General features: G+C 43.2%; 1 protein-coding gene across 3 annotated transcripts in view; it reads right to left on the bottom strand.

Annotated features, from left to right (window-relative positions):
- ADAM22 (ADAM metallopeptidase domain 22) overlaps positions 1-21,680 on the bottom strand; it is a 486,564-nt gene that overhangs the window by 107,788 nt on the left and 357,096 nt on the right. For all 3 annotated transcript variants that reach the window (XM_033931244.1, XM_033931245.1, XM_033931246.1), the window contains exons 22-24: positions 20,983-21,102; positions 19,052-19,220; positions 6,894-7,002 (exon numbers count right to left, since the gene is read on the bottom strand). In XM_033931244.1, coding sequence (XP_033787135.1) covers positions 6,894-7,002; positions 19,052-19,220; positions 20,983-21,102 — 398 coding nt within the window. The remainder of the gene's footprint in view (positions 1-6,893; positions 7,003-19,051; positions 19,221-20,982; positions 21,103-21,680) is intronic.

Below are 21,680 nucleotides of genomic sequence, written 5' to 3'. Positions count from 1 at the left end.
AGGAAGAATTCTGTTGTCACAGAAAAAATATAGGAGGGAGGGGTAGGCTTCTGCTGGTTCAGAGTCTGAACCTAAACTAGGTATGAGTAGATGGAAACGATTCATAGACAACGGCGCGAAAGACAAAGGCGCGCCCAGACAATTGAGCGCAGCTTGGAGGTGCGCGCCGCTCAAAATTACTGTTTTTAGGGGCTCCGGGGGGTTTTGTTTGGGAACCCCCCACTTTACTTAATAGACATTGCGCCAGCGTTATGGGGGGTTTGGGGGGTTGTAACCCTCCACATTTTACTGTAAACTTAACTTTTTCCCTAAAAACAGGGAAAAAGTGAAGTTTTCAGTAAAATGTGGGGGGTTACAACCCCCCCACAACGCGGCGGTGCAATGTCTATTAAGTAAAGTGGGGGGGTTCCCCCCCACCCACCCACGTCGGAGCCTTAAAAACATTAATTTTGAGCGGCGCGCGCCTCTGCGCTGCGCTCAATTGTCTGGGCGTGCCTTTGTCCCAGCGCGCTTTTGACCTGACACCGATGGAAACTCGTGTACCCAGGCGTCATAGAAAAGGAAAAGTTTGAGTTGGGTTTGAAAGGTTTGCCATGATTTTTCAAGGTGAAGGTGAATATGGAGAGCATTCCATAAATTTGGGGATGTGATACTAAAAATTTCCATCCGCGTGGTCACCGCTAACCCTGGGAAAAGGTACATGATAGACCGACATAGGTCCCTGGAGAATCCAGGTCAGGTCTGTGACCAGAAGTGTAAAGGGTTGTCTGTATCCTCGGGGTGCCAGCTGGTAAGTGCTCAGAGAGATTTCCCTTCTCAGAGAGAGTTTCAGGGGCAGCCAGTAGTCCAGCAGGACCAGTCCAAAGGGGACTGGGATGATTTAGGCTCGGTTTCCATTCCACTACTCTCCAAAAATCCATCCTCAGTGGAGGAGTCTGCATCTCGGTTTGGAGCAGACAACCAGGATTCGGTGGCAGCCCTAAACCTGGAAGAGAATCTGACCATGCACAGACCTTTCAGGACAGTGACTTTGACTGAGTCTCTGCGGGAGTCAGACCTGGAGATCTCGCAGATGTCTGCTCCCCAGCTTTTGCTGTTAAGCAATACCAAAGTCCACATGCTTCCCTTCAGATTAACAGGATGATAACAGTGCATTAAGAAACACCAGAGGGCCCTCTAACTGAGGCCAGGGCAATGCTGAAATTCTATCTAATGGATGCTGAGTTTCAACAGCTGTTCACATCTCCTAAGGTGGATTCTCTGGTGGCACCCTGAAGTTACTAAATGGCAATTGTAAAAGCCCATTTCTAAACTGTCTAATGATGACCTACTTGTATTTGTAACTACAACCTAATTGTATTAATAACTATACTGATCTACTTGTACTAGCAACTCTATTGAATGTCCGTGTCAAACTGTCCATTGTAACTTCCTGGGTAACCAACCCAACCTCTTGTAATGTAATCTGACCTTGAACTGAATAGGTAAGGGCGGAATATAAAACCTGATTAACATAACACAGGTTAAAAAGAGAACTTCTCTGCCTAGCAAAAGGTGAGTGATCCTGAAGGACATGCAGGATCGCAGGATGGACCTAGTCCTCAAAAGACAATTTGAGGTATTGGCCTTGGGCCTTAAATCAGCGGGATCTTCCTCTTGTCTGTCTTTACCGTAGGAAGACAAAATAAAGCAAATGGAAGACAAAGTGTTTGGCAATAAAGTGTTTGGGTTTTCTTTTCTGAGCTCTTCCTGCAGTCTGTGTTTGTTTGTTTTTGCAAGTCTGTCAGCTGCAGGGAAGCAATAATGGTTTGATTACTTGAGAGAGAGATCCCAAAGGCTGAAGGATATTTTGACTGAATTTTGGGACTGAAGCTGTATTCAGACTTATATTATTTCTTTTTACTGGATTTGTTTATTTGCTACTGCCATGACTGGTGAGAACAAGATTATGCAGCTGTCTTATGGATTACATAGAAACAGAAACAAGACAGCAGATAAAGGCCAAATGGCTCTAGTCTGCCCATCCACAGTAATCATTATCTCTTTCTCTCTCTCTCTCTCTCTTGAGAGATCCCACGTGCCTATCCCAGGCCCTCTTGAATTCAGACATAAGCACATAAGCATTGCCTCTGCTGAGTCAGACCATAGGTCCATCACACCCAGCAGTCCGCTCCCACGGTGGCCCCCCCAGGTCAATGACCTGTAGTGATCTATTACTCTACTACTCTATTACTTTACAGCCTTCTGTACTGTATAGTAACCCTCTAATTGTACCCATGGATCCCCTTTTCCTTCATGAACTCGTCCAATCCCCTTTTGAACCCCAAAGTCGTACTCTGCTCTACCACCTCCTCTGGAAGCGTATTCCAGGTGTTCACCACCCTCTGCGTGAAGAAGAACTTCCTAGCATTTGTTCTGAACCTATCTCCCTTCAATTTTTTTGAGTGCCCTCTAGTTTTTGCTGCCCCTGCTAGTCTGAAGAATCTGTCCCTCTCTACCAGACACAGTCTCTTTTTCTACCACCTCTTCCGGGACACTGTTCCACACATTTATCATCCTTTTCGTAAAAAAAAATATTTCTGCAGATTACTCTGGAGCTCTTAACTTCATCCTGTGCCCTCTCATTGCAGAGGGGAAAGTTTCTAACTAGTTTTTAGAAAAAATGATTTGAGATTTTGTAAAGAAACTGTCTAGATATTATTATCTGGTGAGTTCTGAACTAGGGAAGTTTTATCAATCTTCTTGGCTATAAGATAGAGAGGGTTCTGAAGAATTCAAAGACTCTGAAAATTGTTGCTTGTTTAGAACCCTATTGAGGATTTGAGTATTAACAGCCAACAGAGAGAAGAGAGGAAGCTAAGTCTCCCAAACTGATACACAGACCATGTACTATAGACAGGTTGGATTAAAGAAGATAAAGACTGAGGCCCTGATTCTGCACAGTGCTCCTAAAGTTAGGAGCAGTTTGGACGTCCAAGATAGGCGTGTTTTGTAGCATCGTACTCATCGACGGTCAGCACTGTTTAGGCGTCCAATTTTCGAGACATCCTTTAGAGAATCAAATTTTAGGCGAGAGTTAGACGTCCAAACAATGTCCTTAATATTATAATATTTTATTATTATGATGTTATTAGAGTTCTATGGATGAAACTTAGGCACAGTTTGGACATCCTTAATGTGATCTGCTAAATAGCTCTCTGGGTTTTAATTTTTGCTTTATTAAGCTCAAAATACATTTAATAAGGCACCACATAAACAGGGCACAACAAATCAGATATATTGCATGCAAAACCTTTTATTTTTGTGGACAAACAGCAATGCTATTTGCTAATTAGAGGAAAAGATCCATTAAATGAAGCACAGCACATGAAAAACACAGCTTTATGTTTCTTGCTAAAAAGCTACCCTTTTTTCTGCCTAAACAGTGCTCCAATCAGCTCATTCTTTAAAGCAAAGAAAGCACATGAAAAAATATGTAGATTGCATACATAACTTCATTTGCAAAAGCTTAAAAACAGAAAAAAACTGATACAAATACATATCCTTAGCATGGCTTCTACTTCATTGCAAATGGAAGTGTACAGCTGCATAATGCCAACCTCATTGTGAGATCATCAAGGTGCACCTGCAAGGTAGAATGCCACAATTAAATATGTGCTGGAGGGGCTGACTAAGCCTGTTGGTGTTTCCTCTCCTCAGTCAGGCACCCCTGCAGCCACCACTCGGCATCTATCGGGAGGGGAGGTCCTCTCTCCTAGGATTAAAACCCAAGTGAGCTGCGGAATGCAGCCCGCGGACACGTGCCTGAGGCCGTGTGTCCAAAAGGGCATGGCCAATGGGGCAGGACACGCCCCTTTTGAGCCCCTTCGGAGCCAGGGGGGAGAAAGTATGGGCAAACGTAAGGCTAAGATTATTTCTTCTTCTAACATAATAAGACCAAAGGATCGCCACCTATGCCCAGTTTCTGGAACATCCTTTGAAGGTAAAATTGATTTACAATCCCAATCTGCCTCTTTCTCATCTGGCGAACCCACGCCTCCACCTCAACCTGTCTTATCTTTATTAGAGAAGGATGATTCCGTTTCCACATCTGGTTCGGACTCAACTTCTCCACAAAGTTTTGAGCTGGACCCAAAAAATTCTTTAATGAGAAAACAATTTGTCTCTGTGTCTACTGTTTCAATGCCTACAGGACCTATTATTAGACCCGAGTTGGGCGATAAAACTGTTATGCTCCAAGACGTCTGGACTGTAGTGAATAGAACTGAGAACTCATTACAGGGCACAGTAGTAAAGCTTTGTCAATTTTCATCTGAAATAACAAATAAGGTGGCTAAGCATGATTTTCAATTGGCTGTGATGGAAAAGAAATTGGACAAAGTAGAAGCATCTATCTCTGTAATGTAATCCTGTGCTGCATCTCATGTGAAGGATAATACTTTATTACACTACAGATTGAAAAAATGGAAAATGCAATGAGATCTAGGAACCTCAGATTTCTGAATTTTCCTATATCTCATTATCTTTCTCCTTTGGAATTACTAAAAATGTATTTGAAGGATATACTTTGTTATACTCAGTTAGAAACTTTTTCTCCGGATAATCTTTACTATATACCTAGTGGTTCCAAAATGGTTTCAGAAGAGGGGGGAAAATATCAATTAGTGTCACCCGATAGTTTAAATATTTCTCAATTCCTAGAGTCATCGAAAGATTTTATAGCCAAAAGAGCAACATTGTTGGTCACCTTTAGGACTGAAATAGAAAAACAAGCCATTCTTAAATTATATTTTATAAATAAAAATGCCTTGTTTTGTGGTCAACAGATAAATATTTTTCCAGACGTCTCTAAACAGATGCAATACAGGAGAAAGCAGTTTCTGCAGCTCAAGACTCGTGTCTTGGCTGTGGGAGCTTTATTTTTTCTTAAGTTTCCATGTAAGTGTTTAGTGACATATCAGAATACTAGATATATTTTTGTTGATCCAGCTCATTTAGAAACTTTTCTTCAAGATAAACCTAAATTAGACATATTGCCTTTAACTAACACAGAGATTGAGATCGAATGAAAATAGAATGTTTATTTGCCTGACTTAGGAGATAATGGTATATTGTTTGCCTTTTCTTTTTTCTTTGCTTTCATGGTGACTCCTACAGGACAATCAGCCCCCATAATAATGTGGACTTGATAAGATTATTTTTTAGCTTGATGTATTTTCTTTGAATTTGTTTAATTGCCTAAGTGTTATTTGTTGTAACAAATCAATAAATTTATAAATTTTAAAAAAATATATAAATATGTGCTGAAATTTGAACCTATGACCCCTGGAAGATGGGAACAGGGCTTTTACCCACTGAGCCACAGCAGCTTCCACTAATGTCTTTCTTCCTCACATCTAATATGATAGGTTATGGATCTGCTATGCTATGATCTTCTCAGGTATTTTCACCTTCACATGGCTAGGATCACTAAGCTCTCATGGTAGGAACCCCCATGACTGAAATGAAGCAGCTGTGGCTCACTAAATAAAAGCTCTGTGTTCATCTTCCAGAGGTCATGGGTTCAAATCCCAGCACATATTTTAATTGTGGAATTCTACCTTGCAGGTGCACCTTGATGATCTCACAATGAGGTCAGCATTGTGCAGCTGCACACCTCCATTTGCAATGAAGTAGAAGCCATGCTAAGGTCTATATCTGTTTTTAAGCTTTTGCAAATGAAGTTATCTATGCAAGCTATATATTTTTTTCATGTGCTTTCCTTGCTTTCAGTAAAGAGCTGATTGGAGCACTGTTTAGTCAGAAAAAAAGAGTAGCTTTTTAGCAAGAGAAACCAAAAAAACACTGTGGAGTGATGATGTTCCTGAAATGGACTTTAATGAAAATATCCAAGTCCCAAAGATGCAATTGAGCAATCCACATGAAAATAAAATAATCCACATAAAAACCTAAAGGATCTAGTCCACTGAAAGTACAGGACCCAACACGGTCTGCGTTTCGACAAGATAGTCTTTTTCAGAGGTACCTGAAGGTCCTATAGTAGTAGATGCATGGAAAAACTGATATGTGGACAGTCAAAAGGAAAACGCTGCTTGAAACTAAAGCATACAATATATCTATTTTGATGTGCCCTGTTTATGTGGTGCCTTATTAAATGTATTTTGAGCTTAATAAAGCAAAAATAAAAACCCAGAGAGCTATTTAGCAGATCGCATTAAGGACCTACAAACTGTGCCTAAGTTTCGTCCATAGAACTCAGATCTGTATGAATGTAGGCATGAGATGGATGCCCTAGGTCGCTCAGCGTTATACAAATGAATCGAAAGACGCCCTTATTGAATCATTGCTCAAACCACGCCCATGCCTATTCCGTTAGGCGTGAGTTTTCCCAATGGGCATCCATGAATTTGTGGAGGCTCCTACAAAGTAACGTCCACATCCTTTGGATGTCCATGTGCCAATTATCACTTGTTAAGACCCTTAAATGGCTCATTAACCACTTAATTTAGATGCCTATGTCCCACTCAGCATTAGGCGGGACTTAAGCGTCTTTTAGGTTCCCTTTATAAAATCAGGGCCTGAGTGCTGGCTACATTATAGTGCTTGGAATTACTGCTGAAACCAAGAGGCACTATAGATTAGTGGTACCCTTCCAACACAGATGCTCAAGCTTGTGAATTCCATCTGCAGAGGACGACAGCACCTCTATCACCAGCACTTAAGTGCATACACTTATGCCAGCGCTATCTACCCTTTTACACTAGTATTCTATAAAGCAAAATAGATGCCTATGTTTCTTTATAAAATAGGCTCCTACCAGGTGACCTTTGGGTACCTAAATACAGGCATACAATTATCAAGTTGTTTCCACTAACCACAAATTGTCTACAAACCTTTATCTGGGAAGCCATCCTCAGGTAAACTTTTATATGGGAAGTAAGAATTGCAGTCATCACCAGTCCAGAGGTTTTCACAGACACACTTTATCTCACTGCTGCAAACCTGCAATTCACACAGGTATAAAAACACAGTTGTAACAAAATGTGACAAGGTAAAAATAAAATAATTTCGTTGTATGCTTACATAGAAATACAGAGGGAGAAATGGACAATTCTTTCCAAGTTTCATGTTTTGATGTGTAAGATTTTGGTCTACGAGTTATGCTGCGGATCTCTAAAATGAGTTGCTGAAAAGGTATGCAGACAACTAAATCTTATCATCACAATTGGCTCTAACTGTCAGTGGCGAGGTCACCGACTCCTTAAGTATACAAAAGTAGCCGTAAAAGGGGCTGCTAAAAAGTTCTCAGCCCAACCAAGAAGAGAATGATGTGGAGCCATTAAACTTTTCATTTCATTTCATATCATTTAAACAAAAAGTGTCAAGAAAAGTGTGGAATAACTTGTAAGTTTCATGGCTCCACAGCATTCTCTTCTTGGTGTAGGGACGCCATTCTGCCATTCTGAAACAGGGCGAGATCGGCACACTGATTTCACCACCCCTGTGAAAGAATTATGAGCTCCTGTGAAAGAATTATGAATTATTCCCATTCCCTCTCCCCTCATTAAGGAAGAAAAGTGTTAGCACTTTGTGACAGAATGCTGAGGCATTCACCCCTCCTTTCTTGTCACAAAACCCCTGTCATATATTAACCCTTATCTTAATCAAGCAGTCCTTATTTGGAAAGGACATCAGCTGACAAGCATTGAGGATGTGCAAAGACTCAGGTGCTGTTCACGTGTTAATCAGGCCCTTGTCTAAGTGCTGAGTTGGAGGATGATCACGAGGTAAAAGCACGAGGTAAAGAGAGGGTGATCACGATGTATAAGCATGTATCTTTCTTTGTAGCCACCAATGTAAAAGCATGTACCTTTGAACCCACCAATCATGAGATGTGTAAACGAGGGAGTTACTATGATGTCATTAGCTTAAAAGCATAATAAAAAGGGACTCGGAGCTAGCCCCTGGCAGTGCCTCCTCCCGACCCTAAGACTGCGTGTGTGTGTTTCCCTTGTGTCATTCCTACATCTTGGTTGGGCCGAACTTCCAGCGGCTCCTTGTACCGGGATAGATCGAAAGTTCAACAAGTCAAGAATCTTATTTTTAACAGTGGGCAAAAGATTAAAACAGATTTTATGCTACTTATCCTACAAATAAGTAGTGGATTTTCCCAAGGCCATCTTAATAATGGCTTATGGACTGTCTTCTTTTTTTCCCCCCAATAATCTTTATTTATGCAATAAAACAAAAAATATTACAAAGAAAAACTAGTTCACATTAATGGAGAGCAGAGAACAAACAAACAGGTAAAGAGGCAAACACTTACCCCCTTTTTTACGAAACTGCGATAGCAGTTTCTAGTGCAGGGAGCTGCGCTGAATGGCCTGCGCTGATCCCAACGCTCATAGGAAGTCAATGAGCATCGGGAGCATCACAGGCCATTTAGCGCAGCTCCCCGCGCTAGAAACAGCTATCGCAGTTTCGTAAAAGGAGGCCCAAGATTACTTAGATATATTGGTCAATTAATTATTAACCTAATTTCCATCAGAATCTGCTTCCATTTCTTGTTCTTTATCCAAAAGAAAAGCTTCTGAACAGGATCATAAAAAGCAAATTTCTGTTGTTTATAGTTAATGATACACCCCCTCATAGGAATTCTATGAGCATCGGAGCTGTTACTGCAGTGGCTGGCGCTAAAAACGCTTTTGCAGCTTTGTAAAGGAGGGGGACAATGACATGGAAAATGAAGAAAAAAATTGTGCCTTAAAGCAACATTTGAGGCTTGAAAGCTAAAAACTACTTCCTCATTTCTATTTCTAGATGTACCAGCCATTTTTCCTGTAAAATGCCTTGAACCAAAAGGCTTTCGCGGTATACAATTAAAGATTTATGTTTTGTTATAAGTACATTCCTTTAACAATAGATCCCTTATCTGAATTATAATCTCAGATTAGCAAGAAAGTACAGGAGGCTCTCTTTCAAGGGCATATTACTCGTGCTGAAAGCTGTTTTCTCCAATGCCCTCATCCCAGGACTTCCTTTTTTTACACTGTATCAAAGATCATAAGTCTCTGTCAACACCTCCTGGGAGACCTATCATCTCCCTAATACAGTGGTTCCCAACCCTGTCCTGGAGGAACACCAGGCCAATTGGGTTTTCAGGCTAGCCCTAATGAATATGCATGAAGCAAATTTGCATGCCTATCACTTCCATCATATGCAAATCTCTCTCATGCATATTCATTAGGGCTAGCCTGAAAACCCAATTGGCCTGGTGTTCCTCCAGGACAGGGTTGGGAATCACTGCCCTAATAGGTATGGTGCTTGAACCCTTTCTAAATTTTTGGATTTTTTTTCTACAACCTTTCATGGGGAAAGCTAAATCATATGTTAAAGAAAACAACAAAAGGTGACTGATTTAACAACAACCAATTTCTTAGTCACCCTAGATTTGGTTGCTTTTTACATGAGTATACCCCAAGATCAAGCCCTCAAGATAATGGAAAAAACTTTAAATTCTAGAGACCCTTCAGATAGGTTCCCTACTCCATTTCTCATGGCATTAGCTCAGTTGGTCTTAACTAAAAATTATTTTTGTTTTGATGGCCAATATTTCAACAATGCCAAGAAGTAGCCAAGGGCACTTCTGCTGCTCCAAGTATCGCAAATTTGTTTATGACCCAATTCGAGGAGGAAATATACCAAGCTACTCAATTTCAGAAGGTCATATCTTAGATGCAGTTCATTGATGACATCTTTTTTATTTGGACTACCTCTGAAACAGAGCTTGAACAATTTGTTCTATGGGTCAATTATCTTACTTCTTGTTTGCAAATAAAGCACAGTTACTTACCGTAACAGGTGTTATCCAGGGACAGCAGGCAGATATTCTTTACGCATGGGTGACGTCACCGACGGAGCCCACGGTACGGACCTTTTTACTAGAAAGTTCTAGTTGGCCGCACTGCGCGTGCGCGAGTGCCTTCCCGCCCGACGGAGGAGTGCGTGGTCCCCAGTTAGTATAAGCCAGCTAAGAAGCCAACCCGGGGAGGAGGGTGGGACGTAAGAATATCTGCCTGCTGTCCCTGGATAACACCTGTTACGGTAAGTAACTGTGCTTTATCCCAGGACAAGCAGGCAGCATATTCTTTACGCATGGGTGACCTCCAAGCTAACAAAGAGGGAGGAGGGATGGTTGGCCATTAGGAAAATAAATTCTGAAGTACAGATTGGCCGAAGTGCCCATCCCGTCTGGAGAAAGCATCCAGACAGTAGTGAGTAGTGAATGTGTGAACTGAGGACCAGGTGGCCGCCTTGCAGATTTCCTCAATGGGTGTGGAACGGAGGAAAGCAACAGAAGCGGCCATAGCTCTTACCCTGTGGGCCGTGACAGCACCGTCTAGTGACAGACCGGCCCGAGCGTAACAGAACGCGATGCAAGCTGCAAGCCAGTTGGATAGCGTCCGTTTAGAGACCGGTCGACCCAAACGATTCGGGTCGAAGGTCAGGAAGAGCTGAGGGGACAAGCGGTGAGCCCTTGTACGATCGAGATAGTAAGCCAGGGCACGCTTGCAGTCAAGACTGTGCAATGCCTGTTCTCCGGGATGTGAATGAGGTTTCGGGAAGAACACAGGCAAAACAATGGACTGGTTGAGGTGAAAAGCTGAGACCACCTTTGGAAGGAACTTTGGATGGGTGCGCAGAACCACCTTGTCATGGTGAAAAATAGTGAACGGTGGATCGGCAACCAGTGCATGAAGCTCACTAACCCTCCTGGCAGAGGTGATGGCAATGAGGAAAAGCACCTTCCATGTCAGGAATTTGAGCGAAGTTGTGGCAAGTGGCTCAAAGGGAGGTTTCATGAGGGCAGACAAAACCACATTCAGGTCCCAGACGACCGGAGGAGGCTTCAGAGGTGGTTTGATGTTGAAGAGGCCCCTCATGAATCGGGAAACCAGAGGGTGAGCCGTGAGAGGTTTTCCTAGGACAGGCTCATGAAATGCCGTGATGGCACTGAGATGGACTCTGATTGAGGTAGACTTGAGGCCTGCGTTGGACAGGGAGAGTAAGTAGTCCAGAACAGTTTCCACCGCTAAGGAGGTGGGATTGTGATGATGACGGAGGCACCAAGAGGAGAACCTGGTCCACTTCTGATGGTAACATTGGAGGGTGGCCGGTTTCCTGGAGGCGTCCAAAATGAGACGGACAGGCTGAGACAGATTTCCTGAAGAGGTCAGCCCGAGAGAAACCAAGCTGTCAGGTGGAGGGAAGACAGATTGGGATGTAGTAGAGACTGATGTTGCTGTGTAAGTAGAGTAGGAAACACAGGTAGAGGAATGGGCTCCCTGGAGCTGAGTTGAAGTAGAAGGGAGAACCAGTGTTGACGAGGCCACCGGGGAGCTATGAGGATCATGGTGGCTCCGTCCCTGCGGAGTTTGGATAAAGTCCGCAACATCAGAGGTAGAGGAGGAAAGGCATAGAGGAACCAATCCGTCCAGTCGAGAAGGAATGCATCCGGGGCCAGACGATGAGGAGAGAAGAGTCTGGAGCAGAACTGGGGCAGCTGATGGTTGTGAGGAGCTGCGAATAGGTCCATCTGCGGAGTGCCCCAGCGAGCAAAGATGGAGTGGAGCGTGGGAGGATCCAAAGTCCACTCGTGAGGTTGAAGGATGCGGCTGAGATTGTCGGCCAGGGAGTTCTGTTCGCCCTGGATGTAGACAGCCTTGAGGAAGAGACTGCGGGCCGTGGCCCAGGTCCAAATGCGAAGAGCCTCCTGACAAAGGAGGCGAGATCCGGTGCCGCCCTGTTTGTTGATGTAGTACATGGCAACTTGGTTGTCCGTGCACAGAAGCAGAACCTGAGGGCAAAGAAGGTGCTGGAAGGCCTTGAGAGCATAGAACATGGCTCGTAGTTCCAGGAAATTGATGTGATGGAGACGCTCCTGCGGGGTCCAAAGACCTTGGGTGCGTAGGTCTCCCAGGTGAGCTCCCCATGCATAAGGGGAGGCATCCGTGGTGATGATCATGGAATGCGGGGGCAGATGAAAAAGAAGGCCCCTGGAAAGATTTGAGGAGTTCAACCACCATTGTAGAGATCGCTGAAGAGACGATGTCACAGAGATGGGATGAGAAAGAAGATTCGAGGTCTGTGACCACTGGTTGGCCAGAGTCCATTGAGGTGTTCTGAGGTGGAGTCGTGCCAGGGGAAGCACATGCACCGTCGAGGCCATGTGGCCCAGGAGGACCATCATTTGTCTGGCAGAATGGAGTGATGAAGGAGCACCTGACGACACAGGCGGAGCAGAGTTCGCTGACGATCGGAGGGGAGAAACGCCCTCATTAGTGTGGTGTCGAGAACCGCTCCGATGAACTGAAGTCGCTGTGTGGGAAGCAGATGCGACTTGGGGTAGTTGATCTCGAACCCCAGAAGATGGAGGAGAGAGATGGTATGATGAGTGGCTTGTAGCACAAGTGGAGACGTAGGTGCTTTCACTAACCAATCGTCCAAGTAGGGAAACACCTGGAGGTTGTGAGACCTGAGGAAGGCCGCCGCCACAATGAGGCATTTGGTGAACACTCTGGGAGATGAAGCCAGGCCAAAAGGTAGCACTTTGTACTGATAATGGCGATGGTGCACCTGGAATCGTAGGTAGCGACGTGAGGATGGATTGATTGGAATGTGAGTGTAGGCCTCCTTGAGGTCCAGGGAACATAGCCAGTCGTTCCGAGAGAGATGAGGGTATAGCGTGGCAAGGGAGAGCATTCTGAACTTCTCCTTGACGAGACACTTGTTGAGGTCCCGGAGGTCGAGAATGGGACGTAGGTCTCCTGTCTTTTTTGGAACTAGAAAGTAACGGGAGTAGAATCCCCGGCCCCTTTGTTCCAGAGGCACTTCTTCGATGGCATTGAGTAGAAGGAGGGATTGGACCTCCCTCAGGAGGAGGGGGGTTTGAGTTGAAAGAGAAGCAGACTCTACGGGAGGATTGTCTGGTGGAAGAGTCTGGAAGTTGAGAGAGTAGCCGTGGCGGATGATGTTTAGGACCCACTGGTCCGATGTGATGACCTCCCAACGGCTGATGAAGATGTGGAGCCTGCCTCCGATTGGCTGAGGAAGAGGCAATGAGGGTGGAAGACTGGCTAAGCCCTGGAGAGAGGAGTCAAAAGGGCTGAGATGGTTTGGCAGGAGGAAGAGCCTTGGCCGGTTGATTAGACTGGGCACGAGCCTGGGCGTGCTGGTGTTGGCGGGCCCGCCTAGGTTGCTGTGGAGGTGGATTGAGCGGCCTAGCGGAGAACCTGCGTTGATATGAGGACTGTGGCCTGTAAGGACGAGCAGGTGGAGCCTTTTTCTTAGGTTTTATGAGAGTGTCCCATCTGGTCTCATGGGCAGAGAGTTTTTGCGTGGTGGTATCCAGGGACTCTCCGAATAATTCATCACCAAGACATGGGGCATTGGCTAATCGGTCTTGATGGTTAACGTCCAGATCAGAGACCCTGAGCCAGGCTAGGCGGCGCATGGCCACGGCGATGGCAGATGCACGGGAGGTGAGCTCAAAAGAGTCATAGATAGAGCGCACCATAAATTTTCTTAGTTGAAGCAGGCTGGAGACGTGCTGTTGGAAAAGTGGAACCTTATGCTCTGGCATGTACTTTTGCATGGCGGAGAGTTGCATTACCAGATGTTTGAGGTAGAATGAAAAATGGAACGAGTAGTTGTTTGCCCTGTTGGCAAGCATGGCATTCTGATAGAGCCGCTTGCCAAACTTGTCCATAGTTTTGCCCTCTCTGCCAGGAGGGGTAGAGGCATAGACACTGGAGCCCTGAGTCTTTTTTAAAGTGGACTCCACCAGGAGAGACTCATGAGGGAGTTGGGGTTTATCAAATCCTGGGATTGGTATAACCCTATAGAGGCTGTCCAATTTACGGGGGGCCCCAGGAACAGTCAGCGGGTTCTCCCAATTTTTATAAAAAGTTTCCCGTAAGATATCATGCACGGGCAACTTTAGGAACTCTTTGGGAGGTTGATCGAAATCTAATGCCTCCAGGAAAGCTTGTGACTTCTTAGAGTCAGATTCCAGTGGCAAAGACAAAGCACCCGACAACTCCCTGAGGAATTTTGAGAAGGAAGATTGTTCAGGTTTAGATGCGATATCGGGTGCCGAAGGCTCTTCATCCGACGACGATGCATCCTCCTCGGTACCGGTAGGGGATTGTTCCCATAGGTCCGGGTCTCTGACATCGGTGTGTGCGTGTCGAGAGACTGGAGTGGAAGGCTCGGCATGGTGAGTTTTAGACAAAGATTTGCCTGAGCGTACCGAGACGTTACCGGGTGATGCAGACCTGTGTCTGTCTCGGTCCCGGGAAGTACGGTGCCGGTCAGAGTCGTGGGGAGACCGGTGCCCTGCCCGGTCCCGAGGAGGATCGGTCGTCGTCAAGGCCATAGCCTCGGCATGGGAATGGAGATGTGGTGCCGAGAGAATGGGCATGGAGGAGTCCATAGGTACCGAGGGAGTGGATACCGGTTGGACGGTATGGGGCTCGGGCCGGTCTGGTACCGAGAGCAGCGGTGCCAAGATAGAGGGTAAGAGCTGCTTAAGTTGCTTGTGGAGTTGTTCCTGCAACTTGTCCTGGAGGATGGCCGCAATGCGGTCATCCAGGGGAGGCACCGGAACCACTTTTTTCTTCTTTGGTTCCATGGGTGCCGCTCTACACTCCGGCGATGAGGGGGCCGATGACGAGGCACTCACCGAAATCGGAGTGGAGCGTTTTTTGGCTCGGCGTGGAGCCGAAAGGACTGGTGTCGTCCCCGAGGTGGGAGGGCGCTCAAGGGTGGAAGGCTTCTTAGCCGGCTTACCTGGCGCCGGGGGCGCCGATGTCGACTCAGGTGGTGTCGAAGTGGTCGGTGTCAATTTCGACGGTGCCGCAGATGAAGAGGTCGAATCCATAGTCGGGCCGGTGCCGAAAAGTAGATTTTGTTGGATTTGACGATTCTTCAAAGTGCGTTTTTTAAGAGTGGCACAGCGGGTGCAGGAATCCGCCCGATGATCCGGTCCCAAGCACTGTAAGCACCAGTTGTGTGGGTCAGTGAGGGAGATCGGGCGTGCACACCGCTGGCACTTCTTAAAACCGGGCTGCGGGGGCATGAATGGGAACACGGCCTCCGCAAAATCAAACCCCGAGGCCTGGATCGTGCTAACAGGCCCCGCTGGGGCAGGAACGAAAAATAAAGCAAAAAGAAAGGAATTTTTTTTTTTTTTTTTTTAATTAGAAAGAAAAAAGCACCCGAAGGTGAAAAAATCGAAAAAAGAACGCGAGCGGGAAGGCAAAAGGAGTATTTCAACGACGTTGAAAAACACACGTCTTCTTCGCTCCGCGGAAACGAAGAAACTGGGGACCACGCACTCCTCCGTCGGGCGGGAAGGCACTCGCGCACGCGCGGTGCGGCCAACTAGAACTTTCTAGTAAAAAGGTCCGTACCGTGGGCTCCGTCGGTGACGTCACCCATGCGTAAAGAATATGCTGCCTGCTTGTCCTGGGATAAAGGCACTTACATGTAAAGCTCCAAGGGCAAGGGGATAGCCGAAGACTATAGTACATTAGGCCAATCATGAACGTTTACTATCGGACAGACCCAAAGAAGCCTCCACCAATCATGTGTGTGTGCGTTATCTCATTCCACTCAAGCTTCAGCAATTGTCAAAAGCATTTACTAACATTGGCACATTCTGCAACTTCATCCAGTTTTTCAGGAAAAACCTTGCATTGCCTACACTAGGGGTAGAAATTTATCAGAATATTTGGTTTCATCAAATTTTCACTCAGTATTGCAGGATTTTCCCAAATAAGGAAATCACGAACCATGTGGTAATTGTACTATGTGGCATACTTCCTTTACAGGACATCATTGCATTCTTCCTCAGACAGGTGCTAGTTATAGATTGAAAGCTATTACATCCTGCTCTTATTCCTTTGTAATATATGTGATATCATGCCCTTGTGGTTTAATATATGTGGGGTGTACTACTGGTACCGGTACCTGTATTGATCTGTGAAGTGGTGTGAGAGCCTGAAGAGCTTGGTGGGTCTGGATAGAGCGTATGAGAAGCAGTGAAGTTGAAACCCCTGACGCAGCAACCAGAGCGAAACGGAGGGTTCCCCGTCGGGTTCAGTGGCTGCAGGGCCCAGGAGGTGAAGAACTGAGAGATCCTGGATGCCGAAGCAGCTAAGTTGTTCTCTTTTTTTGCTGTGTTCCATGCTGAATCCTGGACTACCTCTGCTACAGTGCTGATTTACCCATTTTTTCACAATTGAGGGCTGTGTGTCTCGGTGTGTTTTGTAACATCTCCCTGCAGGCTACCATAGAGCTTTTTCTACTGGTTCTATATTTTGGAGTACAGGGTTAGCCTTGAAAGGTGGAGTTTTTTTGCCAGATGAAGCTGAACTGAGGCTTTTTCTCCACCTTTCTTTTTCCCTGTTACTTCCTGTTGTGTGATTGGCTTGTGTGTGTGTGTGAAATTAAAGCCTGCTAGTGTTGCAGAGGGGAGGTTTGTTGTCTATATGGGGTTCTGATTTAGAGGTAATATAATTGGAGTTTAACTGACCCTTTTCCTGAGAGTATAGTATTAGTGTACTACTCACCCCATCAGAATGAGGCTGATCGAACATTGCAGCTGTTTAAATACTAGGAAATATACTGCCCCCATGGTGTCTCACAACGTTGAACATGACCAAAGTTTTTCTGAGCTGAAATGATGTAATATTGAGCAAATTCCCACTTTTTTTAACGGAGACAAATCATCTTACATTCTGAAATGAGAACAGTATTGGATTTTCATTTAAAGGCTTTCAGTCCCTATGGTCTCAATGAAAACGTGGATCAGTGTATATCAGGATATATACATGGCATTACTTTTTTCAACTGCACAGTGGGAATTACATCTCATGAGGATCTTCATTCTCAAATCAATCTCATTCTCAATAAGGTTTGTTTTTTTTGGAAGTTAATTATACTTCCAATAAAGCTATTCAAGTACATGACATATATGCACATATAGAGTGTGTTGTTTATGCCGGGCTCCTTAACGCTTCATTGAATAGACACCATTTTCAACTTCATTACAAAAAACAGCGATGTTTTCATGAAATTTGTGAAGCAGTCTTTTATACATAAACTTTTAATACCTTACCATCCAACTAGAACATTAAGATCTATTGATCAAAATTTATTAACAGTACCTTCACTGAAATTGATTAATACTAGACGGCAATTTATATTTTCCGTAACAGCCCCTCAAACCTGGAATGCTCTTCCAATTTTTATACGGAACGATCAAGATTTGGTAAAATTTAAATCACTATTAAAAACATTTCTTTTTAATGATGCTTTTAATTCCTGATTTTTTATTTATTGTTTTTCCTAATGTGTTTTCCTATGTTTAATCTTTTATATAACGAATGTATTTCATAACCCTATTTTTACCCAATGTTGTATAACAAGTTTTAACCTTTGTAAGCATTGTAATTCCCAAAGTTTGTTTTGTTTGTTTGTTTGTTCTCTTTTAACTAAATTTGATTTGTACATCGCTTTGAATTAGAGAAAGCGATTAATCAAGAATAAATAAAAAACTTGAAACTTGATTGTGAACTTTTGGAGCGTGTTATTCATAGATGCCATTTTTGTATGCATGAGGACCATTTTATTCACAGACGCCATTTTTCTATGTACAAAAAGTGTGAATCTACTTCTGCCCTTGAAGAAGGATTGAAACAGAGCTCTGTCATGCAGTCACTATAATTCCTTTGATTCAGATATGTTTTGCTTTTTGTTGTTTGCTTTTCATTGATTGTGATTTTTGAAAACTTGCGGTCACCTTATATGATTTTTCAAGCATGGTTGGCACATGGACTGTTTGTATATTATTGATTGAGTGGACCTATCTCAAAAGGAGCACCTAACATATATTTGAACACATTCACTGGGATTTTGATATTTGGTTTGCATTAAATTTCGAGAGACATTATGATGTACAGAGTGGATTTATTTAGGCACGGGCTTCATCAGTGCCACATTTGAGATACTGTATTGGGTTGAACTGCCTTTGTTACCTAGAGCAGTCCCCCAGAACTGAAGTCTCGCCAACCAATTTCATACCTTGGAGTTTTACATATATGTGCCTTTATTTGAGATTGGCCAATGGGGATCATTCCCTTGAGTATATTCATAAATATATATTTTTCTGCCTGTTTTTGTTTTGTCTACTGGCAGTTCATTATGTTTTTTCTATTTATATAACATCTAAGGATCTAAGCACGTGAGTACAAGGCTGCATGAGTCTATGTACCTATAGCAAGATAATGAAAAGATAAGACACCACAAATCATTTGCTGCCTTAGGCACGGAAATAAAGGTGTATAAAGAAAAATAAAAGAGAAACAAATAGATTGTGTCTGTCCAGAAGCAGAAAGAGGGAAAAGCAAAGCTGTAACTCCTTTACCATGGATAGAAATGGAAGCATGGGATAGAACAGTAGGTGTGTTAAAATGCAGCTCTGATCATGTACAATCTTTATAAACCAAATATCTCAATAAAAAATGAAAGTTGAAAGGAAATGGGATATGGGGAAGTGAGCTACAGGTTTTTAATAAAAGCCTGAAGTAGTAATATATTTGGAATCAAGGCAACATTATGGGCTCCTTTTAAGCTGCGTTAGGGCTTTAATGCGCAGAATAGCGCGTGCTACATTGCCCTGCATGCTAGACCTTAATGCCAGCATTGAGCTGGTGTTAGTTCTAGCCACGTAGCACGCGGTAATTTCCTGCGTGCGCTAAAAACGCTAGCGCACCTTAGTAAAAGGAGCCCTATATAGGCATGGCTACATGGAGCAGCTCTTTAATTTAGAAAGGTATTCACTATGAAACATACAGCTCACATGTATCAATAAATCATTAAATTGTGCACAGTGAGAGAAAGCGTCATGGATGTTCTTGTTTTTAGAACACCTACACAAAGACGTATAGTTCTCATCCAGACAAAACTAAGGAATGTGCAAATATACCCCATGACCGGAACAAATTTTGGTATCGGTAGTGCCTGGACAGGTGCTGAAGTTGAAGGCATCTATAGGGAGACATCGGTGCTGAAGGCACATCATTTTAGTGCCACATGGAGTTCCATCTTCCACATACCCAAGATCTGTCTCTTCATCTAGCTTAACATGACCACCACTACAACAACAACAACAACAACAAAGAAAACCAAATTACCTGAGGTTCTTCACATGATATGAGACTATATATATATATATATATATATAAAATTTGGTTTATATTCCAGAATATATGGTACCTTATCATGATATGTGGTAAACTGGAAATTTATTCATGTTCACAATGATGTAAGCTCAAACATAATGGACCTAGAAAAAACATGAGTCTGTGCTGAAGAGTTCCGATTCATTTTTTGTGGGTACAGGTCCAGACACAAAGCCTTCACCAGTCCCCCACCCTCAGAATTTTTCAGGGCAGTGGCCCAATCCTCTGTTTCAGCTGCTCAGAAAAAGCAAGTCATAAGTGACCAATTCCTCTTACTCCGGCCTCATCCAAGAGAGGTCAGGACAAAATCAGAGCAAAAGATAGAGTTACCTACTAAAAAAACTAAGGAGTATTAGCTGAAATTACTTGAGTTAAATATATGATCGTAAAAATAACTCCACAAGCTAGTTTCTCTAAAAGGCTCATAAAAACATACGAAAAAGAACTACAATTAATCCTTTAAAGTGCTTGAAAAAGTGCCTTAAAGTGCTTAAAAGTGCTTATAAAGTGTTCAGTCACCAACCAAAAAGTGCTTAAGTACCATCAAAGTACTAGTGCTGGTTGTAATGAAGGACCATCATTGCACTAAAGTGTCCCTCCTACTGCCCTCCATAAGCGTATAGACAGTATTGAAAATTAAACAATTTGTTCATTACTTATCTGGTAAATAACATGGCAGGCAGGTTATAGCAGTCATGCTGTGCTGTATCCAGCATACTATAAATTAATGCTCTAAAACACCCCCTGTTCTGTTGAAATTGTGCCGGGCTCCTGTGGTTTTAGGAGTAAGTTTATTAACATTACTATATTATTATTATTATAATATTAGTATCTATCTTACTATGGAAGAATTTTTTATTTATCATAATTACGAGTTAAGTAAATCTATATATATTTGATTTTTCAACCAAAAGTCACGGACGTTTCTTTATTATTTTTTATGTTCAATTTTTTTAGCCCCCTTCTTGACTACACTGTTGGCGAAACTCGAGTCGAAGGGAGGCCAATTTCAACAGAACACGGGGGTGTTTTAGAGCATTAATGTATAGTATACTGGATACAGCGCTGCATGACTGCTATAACCTGCCCGCCATGTTATTTACCAGATAAGTAATGAACAAATTGTTTAATTTTCAATACTATCTATACGCTTATGGAGGGCAGTAGGAGGGACGGTTTAGTGCAATGATGGTCCCCCATTACAACCAGCACTAATACTTTGATGGTACTTAAGCACTTTTTGGTTGGTGACTGAGCACTTTATAAGCACTTTAGGGCACTTTAAAGGATTAATTGTAGTTCTTTTTGATATGTTTTTATGAGCCTTTTAGAGAAACTAACTTGTAGAGTTATTTTTATGATCAAAAGATAGTTACCATAAGTACTCCATTAACTTGCATTGTAATGGTCAAACTAGCCAATTTAATATGAATTTGTTGTTTTAGTCATGTAAAATACTACCTAAGGTTCTTGACATTTTTATTCTGCAAGTATGATTGCTTGTCTTATCATCAAATATTTAAAATGTAATTTTATTACTGTGACTATGTAGTTCCTGTTATATTGTTTATCCAGCTACTGTTGATTTTTGCAATCCATGCAGAACTTTTATGGTAGTCGTGGAATATAAGCCTAAAATAACATACTATGATCTATGTGAAAATTTAAATATTACCTGCAATTATAGAATTTTCCCTGTTGTAAGACTGCAGATGTGGTCACATCTCCATCAAGCTCTCCAAGTCTTGGCATGTTCAAGATGTTGGCACACAGAAGATAGCCACAGAATACATCTCTGTATGAATAGATAATGACATTCATTAAACTGACCTGCTAATATTAATCAAACAAATGAACCCCCCCCAAAAAAAACCTAATGAGTAGCATTAATAAGGCCCTGAGAGGCGGGGCTGGGATTTATGTTCTAGTGGATGACTCTGCTGACTGTTTTTGAATGTTTAAATGCATTGTAGTTGGAATTTAATAAAATATATTGGAACATAATAAGGCCCTGAGCACATAACTGGTCATAACACCCTCATTCTATAACTTTGCATGCTAATTTACATATCTTGAGCACAATTTTGCAGTTTGCGCACACAGATTATAGCAGGGGTGTCCAATGTCGGTCCTCGAGGGCCGCAATCCAGTCGGGTTTTCAGGATTTCCCCAATGAATATGCATGAGATCTATTAGCATACAATGAAAGCAGTGCATGCAAATAGACCTCATGTATATTCATTGGGGAAATCCTGAAAATCCGACTGGACTGCGGCCCTCGAGGACCGACATTGGACACCCCTGGGTTATAGAATACTAATAATTATACACATAACACCATTAATTAAACCATAATGGGCACTAACAATCAAT

This window comes from Geotrypetes seraphini, chromosome 2 (assembly GCF_902459505.1).
Source record: "Geotrypetes seraphini chromosome 2, aGeoSer1.1, whole genome shotgun sequence".
Taxonomy (NCBI): domain Eukaryota; kingdom Metazoa; phylum Chordata; class Amphibia; order Gymnophiona; family Dermophiidae; genus Geotrypetes; species Geotrypetes seraphini.
Note: the sequence above shows the minus strand (reverse complement) of the source record. Positions and strands in the feature narration are given on the sequence as shown.